The sequence below is a fragment of the Castor canadensis genome, chromosome 5 (genome assembly GCF_047511655.1).
Source record: "Castor canadensis chromosome 5, mCasCan1.hap1v2, whole genome shotgun sequence".
Taxonomy (NCBI): Eukaryota; Metazoa; Chordata; class Mammalia; order Rodentia; family Castoridae; genus Castor; species Castor canadensis.
In genome coordinates this window covers 10339713-10367315 of record NC_133390.1, presented here as the reverse complement: position 1 = coordinate 10367315, position 27603 = coordinate 10339713, and the positions used below count along the sequence as shown (strand labels likewise).

The 27603-nt window shown below is 37.2% G+C and overlaps 1 protein-coding gene across 11 annotated transcripts in view; it reads left to right on the top strand.

Annotated features, from left to right (window-relative positions):
* Positions 1 to 27603, top strand: part of Itsn1 (intersectin 1) — a 205055-nt gene that overhangs the window by 57479 nt on the left and 119973 nt on the right. For 9 of the 11 annotated variants that reach the window (XR_012447870.1, XM_074072743.1, XM_074072746.1 and 6 more), the window contains exons 4-9: positions 595 to 658; positions 11057 to 11217; positions 17422 to 17601; positions 19040 to 19136; positions 21933 to 22033; positions 25349 to 25412. Coding sequence is in view for 10 of the 11 variants with exons in the window: in XM_074072743.1 (XP_073928844.1) it covers positions 595 to 658; positions 11057 to 11217; positions 17422 to 17601; positions 19040 to 19136; positions 21933 to 22033; positions 25349 to 25412 (667 nt within the window). In the remaining variant the exon portion in view is untranslated. Of the gene's footprint in view, positions 1 to 594; positions 659 to 8771; positions 8847 to 11056; positions 11218 to 11803; positions 11937 to 17421; positions 17602 to 19039; positions 19137 to 21932; positions 22034 to 25348; positions 25413 to 27603 lie in introns of those variants that run through there. The other 2 variants (XM_074072748.1, XM_074072749.1) reach the window with 2 other exon arrangements.

The following is a 27603-nucleotide window of genomic DNA, read 5'->3' as shown; positions in this document are numbered from 1 at the left end:
AGCTAAGGATTTTTTTTTTTTAAATAAGGTATAAAAAATGTAGCCGTGCTGTTGTTTTGTAAGGACTCCTACAGATGTACTTTGTTGTTGTGTTACTTGGTTTTCTGTCAATATAGCAAAATAACTGAGATAATCAACTTTAAAGGGAGAAGCTTATTTGGGCTCAGTTTTGGAGGTTTCAGCTCAGGATTCATTGGCCTTGTTGCTTTGGGTCCAGTGACCTAACACCACCCACGAAGCCCCATCCTCTGAAGATTTAGCCACCTCCTTATAGCTCCACGCTGGACTTGGGGGACATTTCAGATCCACACTGTAGCACCATGATGAAGAGCCACATCTTATCCAAATAGCAGATTAAAGTGGACAGTCTGACCTTTCTGAAATGATATTTTTAAATTACGTTCTGAGGCTGGTGCTGATGAGTTCATTTTTTTATTGCTTAGAGATTCACCATTTGACTTTTATCAGTTCAGTATTTAGTCAATTCAGTATTTTTAGTACCACCAGTCTCTTTCTTACTTTTGTAATTTTGCTATAAGGGATTTCTTGTCAGCTGTTGTTTTCTTTCTGAAACTTTTTCCACTTAATTTATAGGTGATCAAGCAAGGAACTTTTTTTTTCAATCCGGGTTACCTCAACCTGTCTTAGCACAGATATGGTAAGTTGGAATTTTACATAAGCAAAATGTAAACTAAACATTGTCTAGTTCTGTTTATTTGACAATATGATTTCTTATGCTGTATAGAAGAATGTGTATCTCTAGCTTAGAATACTTTATTACTTTTTATAGAGAAATACTTCTGAAAAGTGCCTTTCTGATATAGAACTTAAAAAGGGAGGTGACTTGAATGGCAATGCTCTGTCAAAAACTTGAACTTCCAGTGAAACTTGCCAATGGAAACATCTGCATTTTGATATTTTCTCACCTATTTGTTTGGGCTTCATCTGTCTCACTTATACTCATTAGAATATCCTACATTTCTTCCTTTATAATGGAATTTTTCTTTCTCTTCCATTAATTAAAGAATAAAAGGTAATGAAAGTACGTGAGCACTATTACAAGTCACAAATAACCAGTGTTTTATTTTATTGCACTATGGCACATGATGAATGCATAATAGGTTTTTTGTTTTTTTGTTTTTTTTTTCTTAATTTTTGTGGTACTGGGAATTAAACCCAAGGCCTCCCACATGCTAGGCAAGTTAAGTGCTGTGCTACTTGAGTCATGTCCCCAGCCCTTTTGTTTGTATTTTGTTTTTGAGATAGGGAACAACTAATTTCACTAAAGCTAGCCTTGAACTCATGATCCTACTGTTTCTGCCTCCTGAGTGGTTGGGATTAGAGGCATAAACCACTACACTGAGTTTAATAGGTGCTGTTGAATTTTTGGTTGACTATCACAAATAGGTGGTCTTTTGAAGCCATGGGAAAGAGAAAAAATAAAAAACGGTTTTGGGTTCAGAGCTTTTGAGAGTCATGCTGAATGCTGTTGTCATGTAAGAAGCAGCATTTTCCCCCCATGTGTGTTTCTTACAGTCAATACGTCAGTTCCCTGAGTTCATTGGTGTTATGCAGACAGCTGGCTATAAGGAAAGAGCACATGATTTGTAGCCATACACCTGAGTTCCAATCCCAGCGATACCTCTTTCTGTCTCTATGACCTGGGACAATATATTTGCTGTCCTTGGTCTCAGTGTTCTAACCTAGAAAATGGGGATGCTGGTATTTTTGCTACAAACTTGTTGAGAAGATTAGCAGAAAAACTATATGTAAAGGATTTAGTAGGGGCCTGGACCTCAAAACAAAACCCCAGATAGGGAGCTGTTAGCATCAGAGACTGGATAGCCCACATAACTAAATTTTCCAACTAGTTACTTGTCTCCTTAAATGACCAACCTTCTTATTTGCAAATTTATGGAAATTAATAGATTGATATAACACTTGGTTGCTTTCAAACTGAGGCTTCAGAACTCAGCCTAAACTTTTTGATTAAGTGTCATCATTATGAAGATCATGCACTGAAGCATCTTTCATGGGAGATATGTATGTGTGTTCTCCTTTGTGTTTGGATATATTCACACTTAAAGTATATAACACCAGATTTCCATGCTGTTTTTGAATGTCTGCTGTCTTTTCTATTTCCTAATTTTCAGTCTCTTCCACTAGTGAGCTTGTTCCTATGAAGCCATTCTAGTTTTAACTCTTGATCTCCTTGAGCTAGAGACGTAAAGGTCTAAGAGAGAGAAGAACACACAAGCTGGAAGTCATGCTGTGTAGGCACAGGAGCTCTGTCCTGCCAGTTACATGACTAAATTTAGGTGCAGAGACTTCTGTGGCACTTGTTTTAATTGTAACATGCTTCTTTTGCTTTGAATTCTAGTACACAATCCTGTTTCCCATTACCAAGGCCTTTTGCTAGACTTGCTTTCCCAGGCCTAACTCCTGCTCTGCTGAATTGTGCTGATCTGTTGTATTCCCAATTTTTGAAGTATCTCATGGGTGTGGTAGTGTACACCCGTAATCCCAGCACTTGGGAAGCCAGGCTGGGCTACATAGTAAGAACTTGTCTCAAAAACAAAAAGAAAAAAAGAAGTATTTTATGATGAATAATCTGTAAGTAAACCTCAGTCCACATGTACTCATTCAACACTGAAAATGTTTATCAAATGTCTTACTATAAGCCAATGACTGTTGTAGGTGCTGGAGATATAGCAGTGAATGAAATAGATAAGTTCTGTCCTTTCATCAAAATTACAGTCTAGTGTAAGGAGGTAGTCAATGTAAAAATTGTCACATGGTAATCTGTTTTAGGGAAAAAGGTAAAGTATTGACTAAGAAATCTCTGTTTCATCAATTGAGATAGTTGTTAGTCTTCCAAACTATTTTTAGCTGAGTGGCCCAAAGTCAATTTTATTTTTAGCTACATGGCTGAAGTCCCCCTAGCCTCATTAAGCCCAGGGCCTTAGAAATAGGCAAACCCTGGTGTATCATCTAACTATATTCCCTGCCTTCAAAGTCATTTTTGCTACTTTATTATTTTTATAGTGACATTTTTTATTAACCTTAAATGTGATTTGATAGTCGTAGGTTGGCTTAAAAATGTCTTCTATGTCTTTAACTTTTTCCTGGCATTCTGCTAAATTTTATGATGACATATCTTACTTTTATCAATAATTGCTATTAGAAAAAAATGAAACCCAAAAATCAAAAAACACCTCTACCTGTCTTTTCCCAAAAGAAATATATTTGCATAGTAATTTGAAATTTTATGAACCTAAAATGATGGAATAACATAGCACAAAGCATGAGCAAACTGTCTTCCAACCCTGACCCCTTACCCCCTACTCACTTAGTAACTCTTGACCTCTTCAAACCTAGGTTTGAGAATTGTAATAACAGCTGTTCTAATGAAATGTTTCCCTGTTCCTCTCTTATACTAATCTCATGGTCTTATGTGGTTTTCCTGAGAGGGTCCCAGGGTTGACCTCTCGCCTCTTGGTAGAGAGAGGAATATGTCAGTCATCTGGAAAGGAACGAGAATTTTGCATTGAGAATTGAGAACTGTTTCTAGTCTATCTGTTCTTATGTTCTTGACTGTGGACTTCCTTTCAAATACATGAGGGATGTAGACTGATGAACAAAATATGTTAGAAACCTTTATAATGTTTTTGTTTCCACATAGAAAATACAGTCTAGTTAACCAGTCTCTAAACTCTTGAACTATATGTAATCTATTCATGTTTTGAATCTAATCTGATTCTAAATGAAGAATATAAGGAAACCTGAATTCTCAGAAGATGGAGTTAGGTTAATGTGTGTGTAAATGCCAAATTATAATGGTGGCCAAAGATGATACATCTTCCTAGAAATTATCTTACTAATAGGGAACTGGAAGGAAACTGGCAAATATCCTTTTGGCAAATGAATGCTTAAAATTTTTTCAGCGTTGCTCTGGTTTGGAGGGAGAGTATGCAGGGGACAGACAAGAACCAGAAGGTACAGAAAAGAAAGAGAGGGGCAAAGAGTGTTAGATGAGGGCTTTGGAATCTAAGATGGTAGGACCCAGAGAAATGAAGAGAAATGAGGGGATCATCATTGTTACCTGGAAATGAGCCCAAAAAGAAAAGAAGAATCCGGAGGCCTAAGGGCACAGGATTGGACAAGTTGGTGATCTGGTTCCAGGATGAGGGCGGGACAAGGCAAAGGCCATATGACTTGTACTGCCTTTTTGACACTTCTGAGTATGTGTCAAGGGCCTTCAGCACCTATCATGATCAATTTGCCAAATTCATTTACAAAAATAAAAGTCACCCTGGACTTCTGATTTCCCTCTCCTCGATCCCTTATTCCTATCTTTACCATCTCAGTTCATGGTACTGAGTCATCTAGTTGCCCTAAACCAGTAGCTGGATTGGTTTGAATCATGCCTGATCATCTCTCTCTGTCTCTCTTTTTTTTTTTTTCCACCCTGTACACCAATCCATTAATATGTACTTTGACTCCATTTATAGACTTTACAAGTCTGGCCAATTCTTGCTGTCTCAGCTGCTGTCATCTTGATCTGTCATCTCACCTGGGCCCAGTGTTCAAGCATCTAGACTAGATTCTCTTTCACACTTGTCCTTTGAGATTCCATTCTCCAAACAGCAGCCTTTTTTTTTTTTTTTTTTTTTTACTTTTAAAAAAGTAAATTCATTTGCTAGGGATGTAGCTCAGTACTACTAGAGTGCTTTGCGTGCTCAAGGCCCTGGGTTATACCCCCAGCTCCACAAGAAAACAAACAAACCTAAATAAAGAACAAACAAAAAAATTCATCTAAAACTCTCCATTGAGAATAAAATCCAAAGTAATTATGAAGGCTACATAAGTCCTAATGTGACCTGACTTTTTTTTTCCTCCTTTTTCTCTTATTTTTGTGTCACTCTCTTCCTCAACTTCTGCCATCCAGAAGTTGGCCTTTTTGGTTCTTCAAATGGGCCAGGTTTTTCCTTGCCCCAGGGCTCTGCACTTAGTGTTTCTTCTGCCTATAACAGTTCTAGATCCAGGTTTCATTCATCTGTCACCTTGCAGGCTATGTTTCTTGACTAACTGGTCTGCAGTGGTTCCCTATGCCCACTAACTCTTATCTTCTGGCTTCTCATTATCTCATTTCATTATCACAATAGCATTTAGCATCATGCAGAATAATCCAATTAGTTCTCCTTTAGAGTCTGCTTGCACCAAAATGTAAACTCTGGCAGGGCAGAAACCTTGTCTATCTTTTTTATAGTGAAAACCCAAATTCCTAGGCAGCCTAGCCCTTCATAGGTAATGCCCCCATGTAGTTTTTGGATGAATGGATGAATAACCAAGCTGGATTAATCTGCATTATAGTTCAGCCTTATCTTTAGCTTATTGGGTACCAAGTGGGAGATGAGTGGCCTGTGATCAGCCTGTGTAGAAGTGACACCCTAAAGAAATCTGCAGGCTTTTCCCTGCTACAGTAAATGAGATGGGGCCTCCTACCTTAATCCTATAATAGACACAGTAACTCCTTTTATTCTGAGGACATACAGAGTGCCATGTTGAACAGTTACTTTGATTAGCTTTGTTTCCTCTCCTTCTATGTGATACTTTATTTATTTAAATTACCATTAGGTAACCCTCCTGTCTTTGTGGACTTCACTTTATTTTGAGTGTGTAATGCATTAACAAGGCTCCGAAAGCAAACTATACAAAGAGGTGTACTCAGCGACGGTCACTCAGTCTCCTGTCCCTTCATTCCCTGTTCCCACCTATGTTATTAGTTTTTTTTTTTTTTAGCCTTTGCTTATTTTTGTAGATAAAAATGCAGATATGCAATATATAATGTGTATGTGTCCATATTTAGACTATTTCATCTTCTTCCTTACATTAAAGATAATCTCCTATAAATACATTTTTTTTCTTTGCTTTTTTCACTTCACATATCCTGGCAACCAGGGAGACCCTAGAGGTCTCTCTCAGTTTCCTTTTACATTTACATAGTGCTCATTGTGGAGGATATTCTGTAGGTTATTCATCTAGTATCATGTGATTGTACATTTAGGTTATTCCCAATATTTTGTGATTACAGATGATATAGCAATAAATGAGCTTACTCATATGTGCTTTTGTGTTGTTGGAAATGTATCTTCAGGGTAAACTCTGGGGCATAATTGCAGGGTCAAAAAGTAAATGTTTACATTGTTTCCCTTCCATTTGGACCTCCTGTACTTTTTGTCACCAACAATATATAAGAGTGATTTATGGTATGTTTGTTCAAATCAAATAAAAAAGCCTATTCTTGGTACCCAGCATACTTCTGATCCCTTTCTCATTTCAATCACGTCTGTTGTATGTACAGCATTAATATCAGGATAAACACCATCTTTAAAATCAGTTTGCTTCAAGAGTCATATATAGCAATTGTTTCCTGTTTTAGTATGTATTTTTTACTTTGGAAGTCTTTTTGTATATTTAATTTCAGTATTACCAGTTTAGTCTTCTGGGGGATTAGTAGAAACAAGTTAACTGAAGAAATAACCAGATTGGGAAATGAAATGAGTGATAAAGTGAAGAATTTTTTGCAGAGAAACCTTGAGAGATAGACTACCACCCTACTCTAGTGTATTGGGGCAGAGGGAGGAAACAGATGGAGAGCTGAGTTGTTTAAGAGTTAACTATATTTCCATAATTTCCTTTTGAGTTTTCTAACTCCAAGGAGTCACAACAATTATATTTTTTTAGTTGAGAAAAAACTTTGATAACCAATCTCTCAATCAAATATTGAAATTGTATTACTTGGTTTAAAGTTAAGCTCCTAGAATCTGAGGATTACATGTTTCTTACCCTTGCCCATGGAGGCACTGAGTGGGAAGGTTTTAATTTTTTAAATTTCATTTTATTTATTTATTTATTTTTAATGTTAATTTTTTTTATTATTCATATGTGCATACAATGCTTGGGTCATTTCTCCCCCCTGCCCCCACCCCCTCCCTTACCACCCACTCCGCCCCCTCCCTCTCCCCCCCACCCCCTCTATACCCAGCAGAAACTATTTTGCCCTTATCTCTAATTTTGTTAGAGAGTATAAGCAATAATAGGAAGGAACAAGGGTTTTTGCTGGTTAAGATAAGGATAGCTATACAGGGAGTTGACTCACATTAATTTCCTGTGCGTGTGTGTTACCTTCTAGGTTAATTCTTTTTTATCTAACCTTTTCTGTAGTTCCTGGTCCCCTTCTCCTATTGGCCTCAATTGCTTTTAAGGTATCTGCTTTAGTTTCTCTGAGTTGAGGGCAACAAATGCTAGCTAATTTTTTAGGTGTCTTACCTATCCTCATATCTCCCTTGTGTGCACTTGCTTTTATCTTGTGATCAAAGTTCAATCCCCTTGTTGTGTTTGCTGGGAAGGTTTTTAGAAACACTAAATTATCCTAACTAAATTACTCCTTGAAAGCCTCTTCTCCCCTAACCCACTAATTCCACATTGGATATTTGTTTTTTACCAGAAAACACATTTTGGGAACAGTGAGGGAAAAAGGGGGTGGACATCTGCCTGATTATTTATTGTAAAATAAATCAATACTCAAGTACACATGTTTGGTGTTTATTAACATGGGTGGAGCTGTTTTCTACCATGAAAGCATTTGAAATAGCTCGATATCTTGTTAAAAATACTTAGCAAAAGAAGGAAGGTTTGATATTTCATTTTATTTTCCTAACATCCTTTTATAAAGCCTGAAAGATAATACAAAAATAAAGCAATTAGACACTGGTTTCAGTTATGAACATAGACACAGAAACCAAAACAAAATCTTAGCAAGTTGAATTTTACAATATATGAGTTTCACAATACTATGACTTACTTGAGTTTATGCCAGAGGTGCAGGATTGGTTCAGAATCAAGAAATTGTATCAACATTCATATCAGACCAAAGGAAAAGGAAAACTTGTAATCAATAAACAGATGCAAATTAGGACTTTGGAAGAAAAAATATAGTAGCCTTTTCTAATAAGCAGAAAGGAAACTATTTAAGTGTCAGGCTGTGTTCCACAAATCACTGCCAAATATCATTCTAAACAGTGAAATACTGAAGCCATTTCATTTTCAACTCAGAACCAAGTGGGAAGGCATTCAATAGTATCTTCGATGCAATATGACCAATGAAAAAGAAGATGGTATAAATATTGGAAAGGAAAGAGGATTTTTTTTCTAGCTATGTGATTGTATGCTTACTAAAACCAACAGATTTATGTGTGAAAAGTTAATGTAAGAGTCATAGACGTTGGTAAGAGAGCTAAACACAGCATAAGTAGCTTAAAAAATTAAAAGTTATGCTTGAAATAAGCACCTAAAATGGAACTGGGGGAAATATTTTTCTTAAAATTCTGGCAAAAATGATAAAGTTCCTTAGAATATATTTATGAATAAAAGTTTATTACTGCTGGGCACCAGTGTCTGTAATCCTATCTACTCAGGAGGATTGAAGTTCAAAGTCAGCCCAGGCCAAAAAAAAAAATTTATTACTTACATGAAGCAAATAATGCCATATTACTAAAATGAAGAAATATGAAATATCAATACAGTGTTTTCCTGGATGGTCAGACTGTTATTTACACATACATCAGTTCTCTAAAAATCATATGAATCTAATGCGGCTTTGGACCCAGTAGGGTTATGTGTAGACAAGATGATCTTAAAGTCCAAATGGGAAAAGCAAGCATCTGTGAATAACCAACAAAAGTTTTTTGTCTTTTTTTTTAAAAAAGGAAGAAAGCCTTGTCATAGAGCCACTGTGATCAGATCACTGTCATATTGACCTGGGAATTGCTCAGTCAGAAAAGGTAATCCAGAAATAGGTCTCACTTCACATGAACATTTAACATGTAACAAAACTTTAGTTCAGTGAGAAGAGGATGGATTATTTAATAAATATTGCTGAAAGTTGTTTTAAAGATTAAATAAAATGTAATAAAATAATACAATCTTAGAAAATCAGGAGCTGAAAACTTATAAACTGTGATAAAAGAAATACTTTGTATATAAAATGTAGAGTTTCTATACAGTAAAGATATTATACTGTGTAATTGTGTAATATGAATTTTTTAAAATCTTTCCACAGATCACAAAAGTTGATATGCTGTATGCAAAGAATGCTTAGAAACTGACAAGAAAAAGACATGCATTCCATCACAAAATTTGGCAAAGGGTAGAAGCAGCAATCCCTAGCGCAGCAAGTCCCACTGCTCACTTACTAGCAATGAGGGAAGTGCAGCCTGCACAGTCAGGCTCACTGCTGCTGGAGGAACCTGGGGCTCCATTTCCTCCTTTGGGATCTGTTTTTGTTTTCCAAAATAATCATGCTGACTTTTGCAAATGATGCAACTTTTAGAAACTTTTAATCTTTGTTTTAGGCTGTGCTGTTTATTGTGCTGTGTTGTTTTCTTTACAGTTGAACTCCAGCTATATAGGATTATTTTCAAGGCAATTGTCTTGTCTTTTTGGGACAGTAACTGGATGTGGCTCACATCCAGTTTAAAAGATTGCTAGTCATGCACTTTAATTGGATTAGCTGGTCTTATTTTATGTTTCAAATAAGATATTTTGTAAGATTCATTTAAAAAATAAATCTTCATACTTTTCATATCTAGCTTAAAAGAAATTAAGTCCAAATAAACATTTCTCATGGAAGTCATGAATATGTACTTTTGGTTGTATAATGTAGTTTCAGTTGCAAGTACAAACCCTTTTTCTTGCAGTTTGCTTACTTTTCTTTGAGAGAAAATACTTCATGCACTTGGATCATGTATGTTTCAGTATCATTTTCAAATAGCAAGCACACTGTAAGTTCAAATTTCAATATTGTTGAGTGTGCAGGGTAGGGCTCTTTTTTTTTTTTTTTTCCTGTGGTAGTAGAATTTGAACTTAGGATCTCATGCTTGCTAGGTAGGCGCTCTATCATTTGAGCCACTCCTCCACCCCCTTTTTTTATATGTGTGTTGGGTGTTTTTGAGTTAGGGTTCCTCAAACTATTTGCCTGGGTTGGCTTCAAACCTTGATTCTCCTTCCTAGTAGCCAGGGTTACAGACGTGAGCCACTGGTACCCAGCTGGGTAGGGCTCTTAAAGAAAACTTAGAGGCAGGTGGCTGGAGGCTCTCACCTGTAATCCTAGCTACTCAGGAAAAAAGAGATCAGGAGGATTGCAGTTTGAAGGTTGACTGGGCAAATAGTTCACAAGACCCTTTCTTGAAAAAGCTCATCACAAAAAAGGGCTGGTGGAGTGGCTCAGGGTGAAGGCCTTGAGTTCAAGCCCCAGTACTATAAGAAAAAAAGAAAGAAAGAAAGAAAAGAAAACTTAGAAGTATAGTAGTATTATCTCATAGTGTACTGTAGTGTAGCAGAAGATAGCTTAGTGTCACAACTCCCATGTTGAAGTTTGTAGAAGTGCACAGAGTAAGTATAATTTAACCAAGTATGTGTAAAAATAATACTATTTCTAAATCCTTTTTTTCTAACAGATTTAATCATAATGTAGTTCACATAATAAAATTCATCCATTTAAATTGTGTAATTCAGCCAGGTGCTGGTGGCTCATGTCTGTAATCCTAGCTACTCAGGAGACAGAGATCAGAAGGATCATGGTTTGAAGCCAGCCTGGGCAAATAGTTCTGTGAGATCCTATCTTGAAAAACCCTTCATCAAAATAGGGCTGATGGAGTAGCTCAAGGTGAAGGCCCTAAGTTCAAGCCCCAGTACCACAAAAAAAAAAACAAAACAAAACTGTGTAATTCAGTGGTTTGTAGTATATTCACAGAGTTGTACAACTATCACCACTCGTTTTAGAAAATTACTTGTTATATGATAATAGGTAAAGAGTAACAGGAAAAAACATCTTATATTCATAAACAACCTTTCCCAAAGCTAGGTAAAGTTTTGTTTTGTTCTCCCCGGGGGTATGTTTGCTAATTATTTTATTTTTGTGTCAAGGGAGTGATGGTTGAGAAAAGTTCTTTTGTGGTCACAGTTGTTCTGAGTTTATGGTGCTGGTTTGCAGGGCACTAGCTGACATGAATAATGATGGACGAATGGATCAAGTGGAGTTTTCCATAGCTATGAAGCTTATCAAACTGAAGCTACAAGGATATCAGCTCCCCTCTGCACTTCCCCCTGTCATGAAACAGCAACCAGTTGCTATTTCTAGTGCACCAGCATTTGGTAAGTCTGAAAATAATTGACTCCTGTATTTCATTGTATATTTTAAAAACAGATAATTCCTTTTTTTTTCCTACTGAGGTAATAGCATTTTGGGGGAGTATAATTCTGACTGAAAATGTGACCCTTTGCAGGAAGATAGTGCTGAGGAAGAAGACCATGTCCCCTTAAGCCCTAGGATGAAAGTCATCCCAGTGAAAGCAGAGGGGCAGATCATCTGTTGGGGTACAGGACATTCTTTCAGTCTGCTGCTGCATCTCATCTCATGTTGACCTTTCCTTCACATTGCTACATACTTCCTTTGGTTTTGTTTCCAGAATATCTTTATTTTTTTCTTGTAAATAAACAATTCCTTTGTCTTACAGTATCAAGAAATACATCTTTTTTATTTATAGTATTGGGGAAAGAGAATAAAGGTGTTTAGTTTGAATAACAGATGGATGTGGTAAACACAAAATGAAATGGAAATAACAGGCAGAGGAATGGTTTTGGAGGGGAAAATCAAAGGCTCTGGCTTGGTTCAAGGAGCCTGGTAGGTTTCAAGTTGAGGTATTAGAGAGGCAGGGATGTCTCTCTCTGCCTGAAGCTCAGAGAAGGTACGGATCAGCTCTGCGATGGTGTGAAAATGGATGGCACTGAAAACCCCGGGCTGAGTCAGATGTCCTAGGAGCAAAGTGGAACCAAGTCTTGGTGGGATGTGTCATTGAAAGGTCCAGTAAAAGGTAAGAATCTGGAAACAGAGCCTCAGAATAGTGCATGGGAAATGCTGGTATTCTAATAGCTAAGAAAGAGTCTCCCGGTGAAGGGACTGCTCCACTGTTTGAGCTACTTCTGAGAGATGTGGGGAGAATAGGACAGAGAAGCTGTGACTGGGTTTTGCTTTTGAGTGACCATGATGAGTTCAGTGGAATGGTTGGAACCAATGCCTGATTGGAGGCTGGTTAGAGAGGATAGCTTGACTTTAAGAAGGAAACAAAAGAGAAGCTGTCAGCTGAAGTGTTCTTGCACTTCATAGAGAGGGGAGATTCACTAATACAGGAGAGATGAGAGAATTGCAAGAATTAAGACTTAGCACCAAAAAAGGTGATGGCATCCAGAATACAACTTTGGTAGGTATATTTAATTGGAAAGTCATCTTTTAGAAAAGATAGTCAGCTGATAAGAGGATGATAGTATTTGTGATAGCTTTTATTTCTTTCTATCTTATCTATCTATCTGTCTATCTATCTATCTATCTATCTATCTATCTATCTATCTATCTATCTATCTTTTATTTATTTGCAGTGGTAGGGATCAAATTCAGGGTCTTGCCCACACTGGGCAAGTGCTCTGACACTGAGCTATATCCTTGGTCCTGCAGTGGGTCATTTAAAAGTGGAAAAATTGAAATCAGGCAGGTAGGGGTGGTGGTAAGTGCCACACATCTGTGATCCCAGCACTTGGGAGGCTGAGGCAGAAGGGTTACAAGTTCAAGGCCATCTTGGGCTACATAGTGAAACCCTGTCTAAAAACTTTAAAAAGAAAGTATAAAGGAAAGGAAAAATTCTGATGTAAGAGATTTTTACAAATAAGGAAACTTAGAACATGCTTTGACCAGTCTGAACTATTTGCCCACACTGGCCTCAAACTGTGATCCTCCTGATCTCTGCCTCTGGAGTAGATAGGTTTATAGGGTGAACCTCAGCATCTTTTTTAAGATAGGCTTTTTTTTTTTTTTTTTAAATCAAGGATCTATAGTACAGATGGGGTAAGTGTTTTGAAGGCTAACTGGCTTGTGCAATATCCTGTCTGAAAGTCTGAAAAGATTTTTGGTTTTGACAGTATTCTTTCGATATTTTGGAAAAATTTTTAGTTTATTTTGTTTGTTTTTAGTTGTTGCCTGAGTAGATTGATATTCTTAAGCAAAGACCATGATTTGGAGTATAATTTAATATAGTCATCAAATCTTTATTTAAAAATTTTGAGAATATAGCACTGCATATGTTGGTATATAAAGTTAATCTGACCCAAATGAGACCTGTGATAATGTGCTTGAGCATACTTTTGGTCTGTGAACTAGTCATCTAGATCATTGTAATTAATCAACTTAACACCTAGTGAAACCCAGGTTAAAATTTTTTTTCTTTGTTGGGTTATTCTTCTTTTTCCAAATGAAAGTTGGGCTAGGGGTGCAGCTTAGTGGTAAAGCCCATGCTTAGCTACTTGAGTCCTGGATTCCATTCCTAGCTTCAGGAAAAAAAAAAAAAGTCCTTTTTCACTATATAAATAACAGATACCTACTGAAAATAGACAATGCAAAAAGATTTGAAGAAAAAAGTGAAGACAACTATTAATCCCCTTACCTAGCCACAACCACTATTGGTTACAAATAGTGTAACAACACTATTTTTTTCTTTTTTTTGGTGGTACTGGGGTTTGAACTCAGGGCCTTACTCTTGCTAGGCAGACTCTCTACCACTTGAGCCATGCCTCCAGCCCAAGAACACTATTTTTAAATCTTCAAAAGGTAATATGTGCTTTAGTAAGAAAGGATATGTGTAAATCTGTAATAGTGCAGGGGGAAGAAGGAAGAAATTGGGTATCTGGTGTAGATGAGAACAGGAGAACCCCAAAATAGCTAATTAGGCATTCATAAAAAATGTAGTCAATCTGAGAATGACAGCTAAAACAGAGCTATTATGCTCTCTGTGGTACTATGCAAGCTCAAGAGCTCCTCTTGGAACTGAGATATCTGGGTTAGTCCAGTCCCCATGAGCTCGACTGATAGCCTAAGTGTAGAGCACTTGTCTAGCATGTGAGAGACTGAGGTTCTGACCCCAGCACTACAAACAAACAAACAACACCTAACTCATCAAGGCTTCCTTTTGGGATGGGGTCCCCGCCTGAAAAAATTGAGCAGTACTGGGACACAGAGACAAAGGAAAAAGAAAGTGCAGACAAATGTGGGGGAAAGAGAACAGAGACCGGAAATCCCAGGAAACAATGCTCAAAAAATAAGCATAAGAAAATACCAAGCAAGTACCAAATCCCACACAAAGTTATTATTAGAAAAAAGACTACAGATCCAAATAGCACCCCTGTGGACAATGAAAGCACTCTAGCTTACTATTTCAACACAAGCTAAACCGTGTAATGAGAATGACACAATCTGTTGAAAAAAATCAACAGAATTTTTTTTTTTTTTTTCGGTAAGTTTGAACTTGGCCTCACTCTTTCTAGGCCAGAACACTACCACTTGAGCTATGCCACCAGCCTTAGAAATTATAACTTTAAAATCTCAGAAATAAGGTTGCAGAACTTAGGAAAGAATGAGCAGTAAAAGAAAAACTTCATTTTAGAAATGAAGACTAAACTACAAGGAATATAAGAGATACTGTCTAAAGAGAAATAAAAGATTTTTTAAAAAGATGTATATATAAAAGGGAGTTGAGAAACTGACAAGTATTGAAAGCAAAGAAAGCTGGATGTATTTGTCAGGAGTCTTTGAAGAAGAAAACCCAGTCAGGGGAGCAGAACAAATGGTAAAATGAATTCAAGACAACTTTCTTGAAATAAAAAATTTGAAACTATATTTGAAAAAGAGTATCACATGCCTAAAAATATCAACCAACATTAAGGTAAATTTTAGTAAAAAAAAAATATTTGGGCATGTAGAAAAAGAAAGTGCATGACTTACATAGAAAAAAAAAAATAAGGTTAGTGCTAGATGTTTTAACAGCAGGGCTTTATGCCAGAAGAAAATTCTCACATAATTAGGATACTTAGGGAAAGATTGGCCCAAGGATGTTATGTGCACTAAAACTGACTGTCAAGTAGAAAGAACATAGAGCAACTGTTACTAACCAGTATGGACTCAGGGAATATTGAACAAGTCCTTCTTGGGGAATCTCTTAGAGAATGAGCTCTGTTGTCTGTTATCTATTCACCTTCCCATCCATCTGTCCATCTGTCTCCTTGTTCTGTTCACTGAAAGGCCTAGAGACAGTGGTCACCCTCAGCTGCAATGAGCATCCCTAGCACCCAGACTGTGAACTTGTAAAATACCACTTCTCACTAAAGGAACCCAGAATTTCTTGAAGAAATGTCTGGTTTTAGGCTTGGAGTATGAAATATACATGCTGAGCTTGGAAGAAACCATTTTGTAACTCTGTTTGACAAAGAAAGTATCAAAGACTAGTAGGGAGATAACAGAAGTCTCTGTAGCCAACCTGAAGAGGATGCTTTGAACTTCAATAATGGTAAGTGTCATGGTCCAGGTGCAGTGACTCATGTTTATAGTCTTAGCTACTTAGGATGCTGAAATTGATAGGATTGTGGCTTAAGGCCAGCCTGGGCAAAACGTTTGCAAAACCCCATCTCAACCAATAGCTGGGTGTGGTGGTATGCACTTGTCATCCCAATGATGTTTGGAAACATAAAATAGGAAAATTGCAGTTCAGTAGGCCTGGGTAAAAAATGAGACTCTAGCTCCAAAAAAACCAGAGCAAAAAAGACTAGAAGCATGGTTCAAGTGGTAGAGATCCTGTCTAGCCAGTGCCAAAACCCTGAGTTCAAACCCCATTATTGCAAAAAAAAAAAAAACAAAACCAAAAAGTGGGCAAAATTGGCAAAACAACTACAGGTGTGCAACTCTCTGAGGCTCGTTGATGTTTGGAAAGCTGCCAAGGTTCAGGTGGGAATAATGGAATAGTAGAAATCCTTGGCAGTCTTTCCTGGCTGTGTTCTAGTGCTCTAGCCCCTAGCCTGGTTAACATGGAAGTCCTGCTAGGATGGGCAAGTCGTGAGTACTAGCAGCCTTGTTTTGGGGGTGAAGGAGACACTTGTGTCCAGCACCTTGTCAGTGGAAATGATGACCTTGGTAGCAGCAGCAGAATTAGGACGAGTAGCTCTGTCAGCTTGAAGTGGTGCTATTCTTGATTGAAGCTGTGCACATGTGCACTTGAGATGAGGGTGACCACACCAGCTGCAAGACTCCGACCAACCCTTAAGCTGTATGAATGTTGAGAAGACATGTGAAAGGGCTCTGTGCAAGAAAGGTATTGACACAGAAAAAAAAAATGATTTTGAAACAGAAGTAAAAATGAAATATTTAGTTTAGTTCTATCACTTCTTCATTTGTTGGTTAGAATATGTTATAAAAAGATACTTCCCCCATCAAATATTTGCTTACCCTAAAGTGCAGTCAAATGTTTGGATTTTTTTCTCCTTTATTTAGTAGTTTTCAAAATAATAAATTGATTAACATCTTGCTATGTGGCTCAGTTTTTAAAAAAATTTGTTTTTAAATATAATTTTGAATTTATGGATTCATTTATATTTATTGGCTTTCAGTCCACTGCTGTTATTATTCTTCTTTTAAAAAAATTTTTTTTATTGTTTTATTATTCATATGTGCATATAAGGCTTGGGTCATTTCTCCCCCCTGCTCCCACCCCCTCCCTTACCACCCACTCTGCCCCCTCCCACTCCCCCCTTAAAAAATTTTTTATTGTTGCCTGGCACCTGTGGCTCAAGCCTGGAATCTTGTCTACTCAGGCATAGATCAGGAGGATCATGGTTTGAAGCCAGCCTAGGCAAATAGTTCATGAGATCCTATCTCAAAAATATCCAATGCAAAACAGGGCTGGTGGAGTGGCTCAAGTGGTAGAGCACCTGCCTAGCAAGATGAAGCCCTGAGTTCAAACCCCTGTACTGCCAAAAAAAATTTTTTTTATTGTCATATTATTATTGTCCTGGGGGTACATTGTGACATTTCCAAAAGTGCTTATAATTCATCTTAAATTCACTCCTCTGTCTTTCTCCTTTATCCTCCCTCCCCCTATTATTATTCTTAATTTTCATCTTGATGGACCCTCTGCACATTAGTTCAAGGGTCCTTTTGATGTGATCCTTAACATAATTTTTGGTACTTTTCAAAATGACTACTCTGAAACCATATGTGTGGTGTGTGTGTGTGTGTGTGTGTGTGTGTGTTTCTGTGTATGTATGTATGTATATAAATTCTTTCTTTTTATGGCACTGGAGTTTGAAATCAGGGCACTCTTCCACTTGAGCCACTCCACCAGCCCTTACTTTAAGAATATAGTTCAGCTATAATATATATTACAGCTAGAAAGTGGTTTTCTTCTTCAAGCAGTACTGAGTTAATTGTCACTGAATGTGGAAATGTGATTGATTATGATTTTGTTGGGTTTTTTCCCTTCATAGGTATAGGAGGCATCGCCAGCATGCCACCACTTACAGCTGTTGCTCCAGTGCCAATGGGATCCATCCCAGTTGTTGGAATGTCTCCACCTTTAGTACCGTCGGTTCCTCCAACAGCAGTGCCTCCCCTGGCTAACGGGGCTCCCCCTGTCATACAGCCTCTGCCTGCATTTGCTCATCCTGGTATGTGGTCTACCCAAACCATAGGCTGAATTATCACAACTTATATTTTGCTGTTCATTCTTCTTAAATCTTTTGTCACTTTCCCATCATATTTAAATGATATTTTATTCCAGAGGAAAATCTTTATTTTTTTCCATTTGATTTCTCTTCCCCCAACATATTAAATGGTATATTATATGCTAGTATAGAGAAAGGGAAGGGAACTGGAGTTGTATAGATCTGTGGGTACCTCTGTGAACAAAGGCAAACACAACAGTGAAAGTCAACAGTATAATTTCCTTGCAAAAGCTTGATAAGAGCAACTGAAGTTGAACAGTTTTTGAACATTTTGTATTTTGATATATCAGTTACTACTTTTCTTTAGCTGCTATGAATTGCTAATAAGGAAGTCAGTCCCCTAGGAATAGAATTATGTAGTGAGGAAAAATGAGCACTGTGCATATTTTTTGAGCAGGTGTAGTGAATCAGGCAGAATGGAGAAGGAAATCAATTAAATGGCTAAATACATTAAGCCGATAGTACTACATGCTTGCTTAATTGGGGGAAAGGATTTAGTTATTGAAGTTCCTGGTTTAGTTAATTTCATTTTAAGACTTTATTCAAAGTCATTTCCTTAGTTAAAAGAAAGCATAAACTGTAATGTGGATAGACTTAGTCTAACAAATCTTAATCAACCCATGTCAATGTGGAAATAGTTTTTTATTAAGCTGTTTGGATATGCCTGAGAACATTTTGAATAGTGGTGATAGCGTGGCTTTTCGCCTTACATTTGACACATTACAGCACACATGCCTGAAGTGCCTGGATGTTTATACCTGTCAGGTTCTGTCTCTAATCTATAACCAGAGAATCAAATGGCCTTCTTTTACTTAGATCTTGTCCTATGCATACAGTCTTTTGTTCATGAATGACCATGACTGCAGTTGTTTTTTCCAGTAGTATAAGTGAATCCCAGCTCTTTGAGTCTTGTTTTCTCTTGTGGCTAACGGCAAATGTTGTAAGACAGAAGACAAGGGTGAGGGGTGAAGGGTGTCGCTAAGGCTCTGGCTGTTTTTTCCTGACACTCAACTAATCAGTCAAATGAGAATCAGACACAAAAGCTGTCCCTCCCTCGTATCACATGTTATCTAGCCAGCACTAGGTGGCCTGACTTCTTGGCTCCTACATCTGGAACTAATACTTCAGCTCCTGGGTGGCAAGACAGTGCTGTTTTATATATTTAAGCTGTGACTTCTCTGTTGGAACAGATCCTATAAAATATAGTGCTGAATGCTCAATGAAGAGTAAAATTTTATGGATGTCAGCATTAAAGAGATTCTCAGTAGAACAAGTAAATCTAGAAGCACTTTATTTTATAACTGCACATTTTAATTTTTGTAAGTAGGGGAAATTTTCTTATTTTTGTAGAATTAAAATTATTCAACACTTATTTCTACAGCAGCGACATTGCCAAAGAGTTCCTCCTTCAGTAGATCTGGTCCAGGGTCACAATTAAACACTAAATTACAGAAGGCACAATCATTTGATGTGGCCAGGTAAGCTTGCTTGAGTTTGGTTAAAGCCATTATTTGATTAATTCATAAACTTGAAATATGTGCTTTCTTTGTTATCTTCTTTAACTTTATTAAAATGCCAGCAATAATTTTTTAAATTCTCCATGTCACTGGAATTTATCATTTATTTGTTTTACAGATCACAGAAATCAAGGGCATGCCATTTCCTTAAAGGCTTTGTGTATTTTTTTTAAAGGATAAAATGGTGGAGATAGCGGCTGGAAGATAGATCAGTCAGTAGAGTGTGTGTGAGGCTCTGGGCTCAATCCCAGCACTAAAAAGGAAGAACAGAAGGATGAAAACAGAGGAAGAAGGGAGGGGAGAGGGAAGAGGAAAAGGAGGAAAAATAAAATAGAATTCTAGGTGGGGGAAAAAAGCACATAGACTCATTTAAAGTTCATGTATAAAATTTTTATATAAAGATTGGAGCCACAATTGGTCTTATTTTTAATTCTGTCTTGGGTAATTTCATAAAGTCTGTGTGGCTTCCTAGTAAATCTGTATTAAAGACTAAGTTTTATAAAGTGAATTATTCAGATTAATGGACAGTTTTCTTTAATCAAATATACTACATAATTTTAGAAAAGTCAGAAAGGCCGTATATTTTGGCCAACCACAGTTTCACATTATCTTCCATATTTTTATTTTCTTTTGCCTCTTACCTTTCCCCTTGCATATTTGCTACACTAAGTTAACAAATTCTCTTTGTAAACAGTCTTAAAACTTTAGGAATGAAGTGGGGTGTAAGCAAAGATGATTCCAGCTTTTCTTTGTTAGTCCCATTAAAAGTTTTCCACAAGTGAATCAAGTCATTTTCCCTTTTTAAAGATAACACATTGAATATAATTAAATAATGCAATACCTTTTAAAAATGACTTAGAAAAAATCCATAGACAGAAAAGCACTGTGTTAAAAGCTTTCTGTGCAGAGTAACTCATTCTTCCCCGCAGGGTGACTATTGTCTCTTCCTTTACAGAGGAGGATCGAACTCAGAGACTTTAGGGAGCTTATCCCAGATAATTAACTCATCAATGACAGTGCAACTCAGTGTCATATACAGGTGGCTGTGTTCCCTTTCATTAAATTTTTACTTTTAAGGTGCTTGGACATTTACTGAGCATCTGCTTTGCCAGGCATTTTATTAATCCCTCCCAGCCCTGTGGCCTGTGCAGTGGAAGCAAACCCAGAGAAGTTACATTTCTTGCTCATAAATTTATAACTTAATGAACGGTAGAGCCAAGACTTAAAATTATGTCATATTAAAATTTGTTTTCTGGCACACCATGCTAAAGTTTTGTTTTTTCTAGCTTTCCAGAAGGGATTTTGAAATCTCCCTTAAAGTTAGAACCAATGTTATTCGTTGTTAGCAAACAGCACTGTAACGATTTTTGTTTTTATGTTAGTAGTCATCTTTTCAACAACTTAAATTTCCAGCAAATTTTTGCAATGTAGTGTCTAACTTTTAGGTCTCACATTGAAAACTTTTAGTCTACTTCAATTGTGAGGAATCTTGCAGAGAACTATGAGTTGGTAAATGTAATCTGGAACAACTTCTGTGTGTAACACCCCACATCTGTGGTGTGGAGAAGCAAGATAGCCTCTTGACAAATAGGCAGGAGTTCGCATCAGCAACATATTAGTTAAAATGAGAGAGTTGTTACAGAATTACTTACAGCAAAATAGATCACGGTAAGTGTTTTTATTAAGAAATTCATAACAATTGAAAAAGGTGAATTTATATAGGTACTTTTCAGGTATTTGAGAGTTGTTTCCTATGCTTTTATGAACTATGTCTAGTAAGTAGAAGTGCATAGATAATACATAAATGATGACTAAGAGCTTCAATGCATGGTTCAAATTTTTCTTTTTGCATATGAGACATAGATAGTTTTGCTAGAATGAAAGGAAATTTCATATGGGGCATTACTTTTAATCTGCCCTGGAAGCGGAGTGCAATTTTTGTGTTTAAGTGACTTGATTTAGGAATCAGATTCTTAATAAGCCATCAGTACCAGTGTGATGCTTTCGTGGCTGTGGCATCCATTGCAGGAATTGCCAGGATGAGTAGCGCGGGCTGATGGCTAGCAGGGGTTTACTCAGGTCAGGGTTGTAGCACTTTGGCAAGGAGAGGCTAGTGTTGGATCACAATCAAGAGAGCAGAGCGTTGTCTATTACTGCTCCGCTAATGTGCCATGACCCTGGAAATGTTCTCTTCTCTTTCCGAGAAATTCTCCATTTGGTGGGAATTTAACTTCCCAGAAGGAAATAATTTCACTTATTAAGATGTAGTTTCCATATTTTGGTGTAGAGAAAATTAAATATTTTGGAGAGTACCTTCGAAAAGGTACTTTAGCCAACATTGCATTTTAAGGAAGGAGAGTTGTTCTAGGTGCTTAGGAAAACCTGGGTGTGATTGTATTGCCTTGGTGCTGAGGAGGTTTTCAATATATTTCAGGAAACTTTAAGTTATTAAATTATGTATGGAGCATGAGGTAGTAACTTTGTTGTTTTTCCTTTCTCTGGAAAAATAATAAGCTTATTTATTTTGAGAGAAATGTTTATAACTTTAAAAATGGGGAAGAAGTATGGCTCAGTGGTAGAGCACTTGTGTAGTTCGTATGAGGTCCTGACTTTGACCCCTAGTACTGCCAAAAAAAAAAAAGGAAATAGGAAATACTTGTTAAAGTTTGATATCTATAGCTCTTAGTTTATGGTTTTAAAGAGCAATATGTTGCTCTTACAGTTTATCACCGTCTCTCTTTCCTCTTTTTCCCACAGTGTCCCTCCAGCAGCAGAATGGGCTGTGCCTCAGTCATCGAGACTGAAATACAGGCAGTTGTTCAATAGTAATGACAAAACCATGAGTGGACACTTAACAGGTATTTACAAATAAAATCTAATTTAGAGAATTGTTTTGAGTGCAGGTTGTTTCTAGATACTGGTTCAATATTTTCCAAAAGTCTTTCTCTATTTGCTTATTTCTTAAGTAGGGTTCTCATTGTCTGTGTTATCTTGTGTTTCCAACTACTGATAACTCCATCAATACTGATAATTTTCTTCTTCTGTGCCTCTGGCCTTTGCCCCATTGCTAATCTTAGTAAACTGAAACAGAGACCTGGGGATTCTTCTGTACTTTGAAAGCCACTAATATGAAAGTCAGGGCTCGAACAGGAAAACAGTGCTGTGAACAAAAGCTAGCTTTGGGTTCTGAAGTTCAGCTTTGTAGATGAACTTGAAGTTGCCTACTCACCAGGGCAGAGACTGAGGTTGTGTGCAGGGTGAAAGGTCAAGGAACATGTCTCTGCCACTGATTCACTGGGGCTCACCTCTGGATATTATTTCATCATTTATAAGTGGCCAGGGTTAATTTATATGATCTCAGTGAATTTTTTTTCTTTTTGTACTGGGGTTTTGAACTCAGGGCTTCATGCTTGCTAGGCAGGCACTCTACTACTTGATCCTCTCTGCCAGCACTTCTCAGTGGATTTTTAAAAACAATGATTCTTTTGTCCTCTATCTTTTGGAAGGATAAGGGAGAATTGTAGGATACTCTCCAAAACCTTCTTCATAAAGGGTTAAATTCTTAAAAGTAAGTAATTTGAATGTTGTAAAGAAATATATATCTTTTGAGACTGGGGGCATGATTTAAGTGGTAGAGTGTTTGTCTAGTGTGTGCAAGGCCCTGGGTTCAATCCTCAGTAAAGAGAGAGACAGAGAGACAGAGAGAGAGAGAGAGAACCTCCATTGAGTAGAAAAGAAAAAGAAAAAAAACTACAAGCCATCTGGCAAGAATGGGTTAATTTTCTGGAGGGTTGGCCATACTGTTATGTATATAACACAAGATCACAAGATATTTTAAATACTGGGTCTTCGTATCATTTTTGTTATTATTTACAATCACACATGTTACTTCCAACCCTCCTCCCCGCCAAAAAATTGCAAACTTATTTTAAAATGTCAGGGTTGGATGAGACTTGAAGAGTTCTGGTCTAATCTTGAGCCCTGTCCCCATAAAGGATCTCAGCCGTCACCTCAAATAAGTATGTGCCTATCTAAAGGGGCCCAAGCAAAATATATAATTTGCTACTTTAATTTCTGTTCTTTTTTTGGTTTTATTTTTTTATGAGTTCTTGTTTTGAAGGAACTACAAAGCATTTTTTTTTAAATGCACATAATTGTAACTTCTTAATCTAATCCAAGGCACCAGTTCTCAGCCTTGGAGTAGTGAAGTCCTTGTCCATTTATAATATAGGAATTATAGGTAATTTGTTTAGCCTAACTTAGAGAAGATTGTAGGTTATCTTTATACTATCACAAGAAAAAAATTATACCTAGCCCACACCCTAGCTGATCTGTGCTATGGGTTTAGTGTGTTGTCGGTTCCTGAAGGGATCCTGATCACCACTGGGCTTTACTTTCACACTGTTTTGGATGCAGTTGGATCCTTGCTACCACTGTCAGAGCATGCTGTGGGTGTCTGTGTGCCAGTTACTGACTAGGCCTAGACTCTGCTGAGTGATTTGGGGAAGGCTGTTTCAGTAGCTGTAATTTTGTCATTGTAGCATGAAAGCAGCCATGTTTTATGCTTAAATGAGTGGCTATGACTTTGTTTCAGTACACTTTATAAGAGCAGTTGACAGGCCAGTATGGCTCTGGGCCAAAGTTTGCCAATCCCTATTCCAGGCTATTTCATTTTAGAGAGCTAAAGAAGCTTTGTTATGCCACATGTCATTAGGGAATCAGGACTGGAATCCAAGTCTCCTGAGATCTAAGGGTAGGGCTGGTTCTCCACATTTACTGTCACCTTTTGTTTGAAACAGATAAAATATTAACTTTCTTTCATGTAGTTCTAAAGTGGGGAGAATTGTTACAAGTATAAACTAAACAGTAAAGTTTGCTAATTCTCTTAAACATTGCCAGCATTCTAAATACAGTGTTACAAACACTAAAGAAAATGGTCAGTGAGCTGACTTCATTTCATAGAGCTATTAGAATCTTCCATTAATTCAATAGATTGTTTATTATTCTTAGACATGCACATAAACACACTCACACATACACAGAGGGAGAGAGAGATCCCCCAGAAATATATTCGTATGTTCATCAAAATAGAACATTCACTACTTATAGGAGCCACAAACCAAAAACTACCTGAGTACCCAGCAATGTGGAAGGGAAAATAAATTGTGATGCAACCACACAACAGTATACTATGTATTTTCTGTAACTTCACACAACAGTATATTGAAAAGAATAAGGCAGACCTAACAGAGGCTATGCAGTTAGAGGTCAGGCTACACTTGGTGGTAGTGATACCAGAAGGGAGACGGAGGGCCTCCTGGGAGCTGGTTGCATTCTGTTTTATGATCTGGACAGCTTGAGTATTTTCACTTTGGAAAATTAATTTTCTAAGCTATGTGAGTGTATATGTATATATGTATATATGAATACACATGTATGTATTAATGTGTGCTTTGCTGCCATTAGTTAATTGTAAATAAAAGTTAAAATATTTTCAGTAGTAAATAATTCTCCTGTTGTAGCTTGTCTGATATCTAAAGTTAGTGTCATGCCAGAAATGAAGATACTCATAGTTCTCTTAAGAAATTAGAGCTGATTTTGAAAGAAGAATTGAAATTTCAGGAATTTTTTTTCCCTGACATAAGAAATATGTTCTAATCTTGGCTTTGATATTAGCCATTTGTGCAACCTTGAGCGGCTTACCCCCTCACCCCTTTTAAAAGTCTGTGCATTGTAGCCATTAGAAGGGGTCCCCTCTAAGCCTTTTCCTCCTAAGAGGCTCTGATTCTTCCCTTAATTTGTGGGGTTATGGTCATGGTAGAGGCAGCAGGTGATGGCTATGGCAGATGATGTTCAATTTGTAGAGAATAGGTCCCCACTTGGTAAATAAAAGTAGAGATTGCAAGTTATATTTGGAAACTCCAATCTTCCACTTGCTCATTCATTCTTTATTAAACATCCATTGGACATAGTTTTATTGCGTATGTGTCAGATGCTGTGCTCTATGTTTCTTCTTTTTTGCCAGGTTTAATTTCCATTTTAAAAAGCCCCTGGGTAGTATGAAATACTATGATTGCATGAGATTGCATAGTGCCTGGTGCAGCATCCTGGTCTTTCTGTATAGGAAACACTTGCTGACTCATCTTTATGTCTTTTTCCTGGTTTCTGTTGAGGGCCCCAAGCAAGAACTATTCTTATGCAATCAAGCTTACCACAGGCTCAGCTGGCTTCAATATGGTAAGGAATGACAAGTGCCTTGATTTGTATGAAGTAGAAACTTTATTTCTTAGGTGGTTATGGCCTCATTGGATTTTAGATTGATATTATTTGTGGGGGATATTTCAAATATGCTTAATTTTCAATGAATTGTGATGATTACTGCTCTTACCTTTTCCTTTGTTAATTTGGAAAATTACAAGGTAGAGAGATTAGTACAATGAACTCTGAAGAACTCAAAACACAGTTTTAGAAGTCTCAGCCTGTGTCCAGTCTTGGTTCCAACTTCCTCCTTCAGAATTATTTTATGCCAAGTCTCAGTTACATTATTTCACCTGTAAATATTTCACCTTGTCCTTAAAAGAGATGGAAAATTTTAAAAACATAACTCTAATATCAATAGTCCACCTACAGTTTTTAATAGTCATTCTTACCAAATGCCTTAGACTGATTTTTTTTTTTTTTTGGTGGTACTAGGGGTTGAACTCAGGGCCTCACACTTGCTAGCAACACCTCTGGCTCTTTTTTGGTCTAGCTTGTTTTACAGATAGGGTCTTGCCCATCTGCCCTGTCAAGCCTCAGGCTTGACAACTCATAATTTCCTATAGCTTATTTGTTCAGAACACTGAAGTAAATCTATACCTTGGTAATTGATACATTTTGGAGGTACTCAGGGCCCCGTATGTGCTAAGCGAGTCCTCTACCAAGTCAAAACATCTAGTTCTGATTGAAACACCTTTAATTCTCCTTAAATCTATAAATTCTCCCTGCTCGTTGTCTGCTTGTTCCTAAAGCCCCTGAAAAACAAACAAGATCATCTGTTCTATTCTTTTTTGTTTTGTTGTGATTTTTTGTGGTACTGGGGTTTGAACTAAGGCCCTCACATTTGCTATGCAGGTGCTCTTACCACTTGAGCCACTCTGCCAGCCCTGTTCTATAGTTTATCCTGACTTTTACTCATTGCATCTCTGTAGTGGTGTTTAATTTGTTCTTGTATTTTCTGTGAATTGGTACTTAGAGGTGAGACAAGGTTTCTCAAACTCAGCCCTATTGACATTAGACCCAATAATTCTTGATTGTGAGGGGTCTGTTCTATGCATTGTAGGGTATTTAGAAGCATCTCTGGCCTCTAATCACTGGGCAATGGGTGCCAATAAGCAGGAGCCCTACCCTCAGTTATGACAACCCAAGATATCTCCAGACTCTGACAAATGCTCCTTGGGGTACAATATCATCCCTGCTTGAACACTACTAATTAGAGACACTTTTTTTTTTTTTTTTTTTTGTGGTACTGGAGTTTGAACTCAGGGCCTTCACCATGAGCCATTCCTCCAGCCCTTTTTTGTGATGGGTTTTTTTGAGATAGGGTCTTGCAAACTATTTGCCCCAGCTGGCTTCAGACCATGATCCTCCTGATCTCTGCCTCCTGATTAGCTGGGATTATAGGTGTGAGCCACCAGTGCCTGGCTCCACATTTGATTTTTGTTGTTACTTTTTGTTTTTGTTTTTGGTAAGACTACATCAGAGATGTTACTGTACAGTTCTATTAGGAGGCACATGACGTCTCTGTTCTGTAATTTTTTTTAGTAGCAACTGATAAAATCTAAGCATTGCTTAGATTCTACAGTTTCCTTACATTTAAACTGTTAACCAAAATGATTTCTTGAGAGGTGTGCATCTTTTACTTAAGTGTTAATGACCTTGTTCCCACTGCTCACATGCCAACTTTATAAATTTCATAGAAGACACAGTGCTGTCATTGTTTTGTAAGTGACCAAATTCTGCCTTTTCCTTGCTTTTCCCTTCTGTTGTGTAATGTAGAGTCTGCCTTTTGCTGTAGAATAGACTAGCTAATAAGCATCTTATACTTGTGATCCACATATATATTGAAGTGTGGTTATGCAATAATATCCTATGCCCTCTGAACTGTAAACTTAAGGTATAACACTGCATTGATTGACAGTCCATTAAGTTGCTCTCATGATGCCAGAATATGCTGAGATGTTTATTTAAAATTTCTCCTTTATAACTTGCCTCCTGAAAAAGACATTTGAGGCATCTCCTATTAGACTATTATAGTCTCTTTCTTCATACTAAAAAGATGTTTTGATTAAATGTTTGTAACCATAACTTAGGTACTTATGGGAAAAATAAGCATTCTGACTCTTTTTTTTTTTCTGGCACTGGGGTTTGAACTTAGGGCCTCATGCTT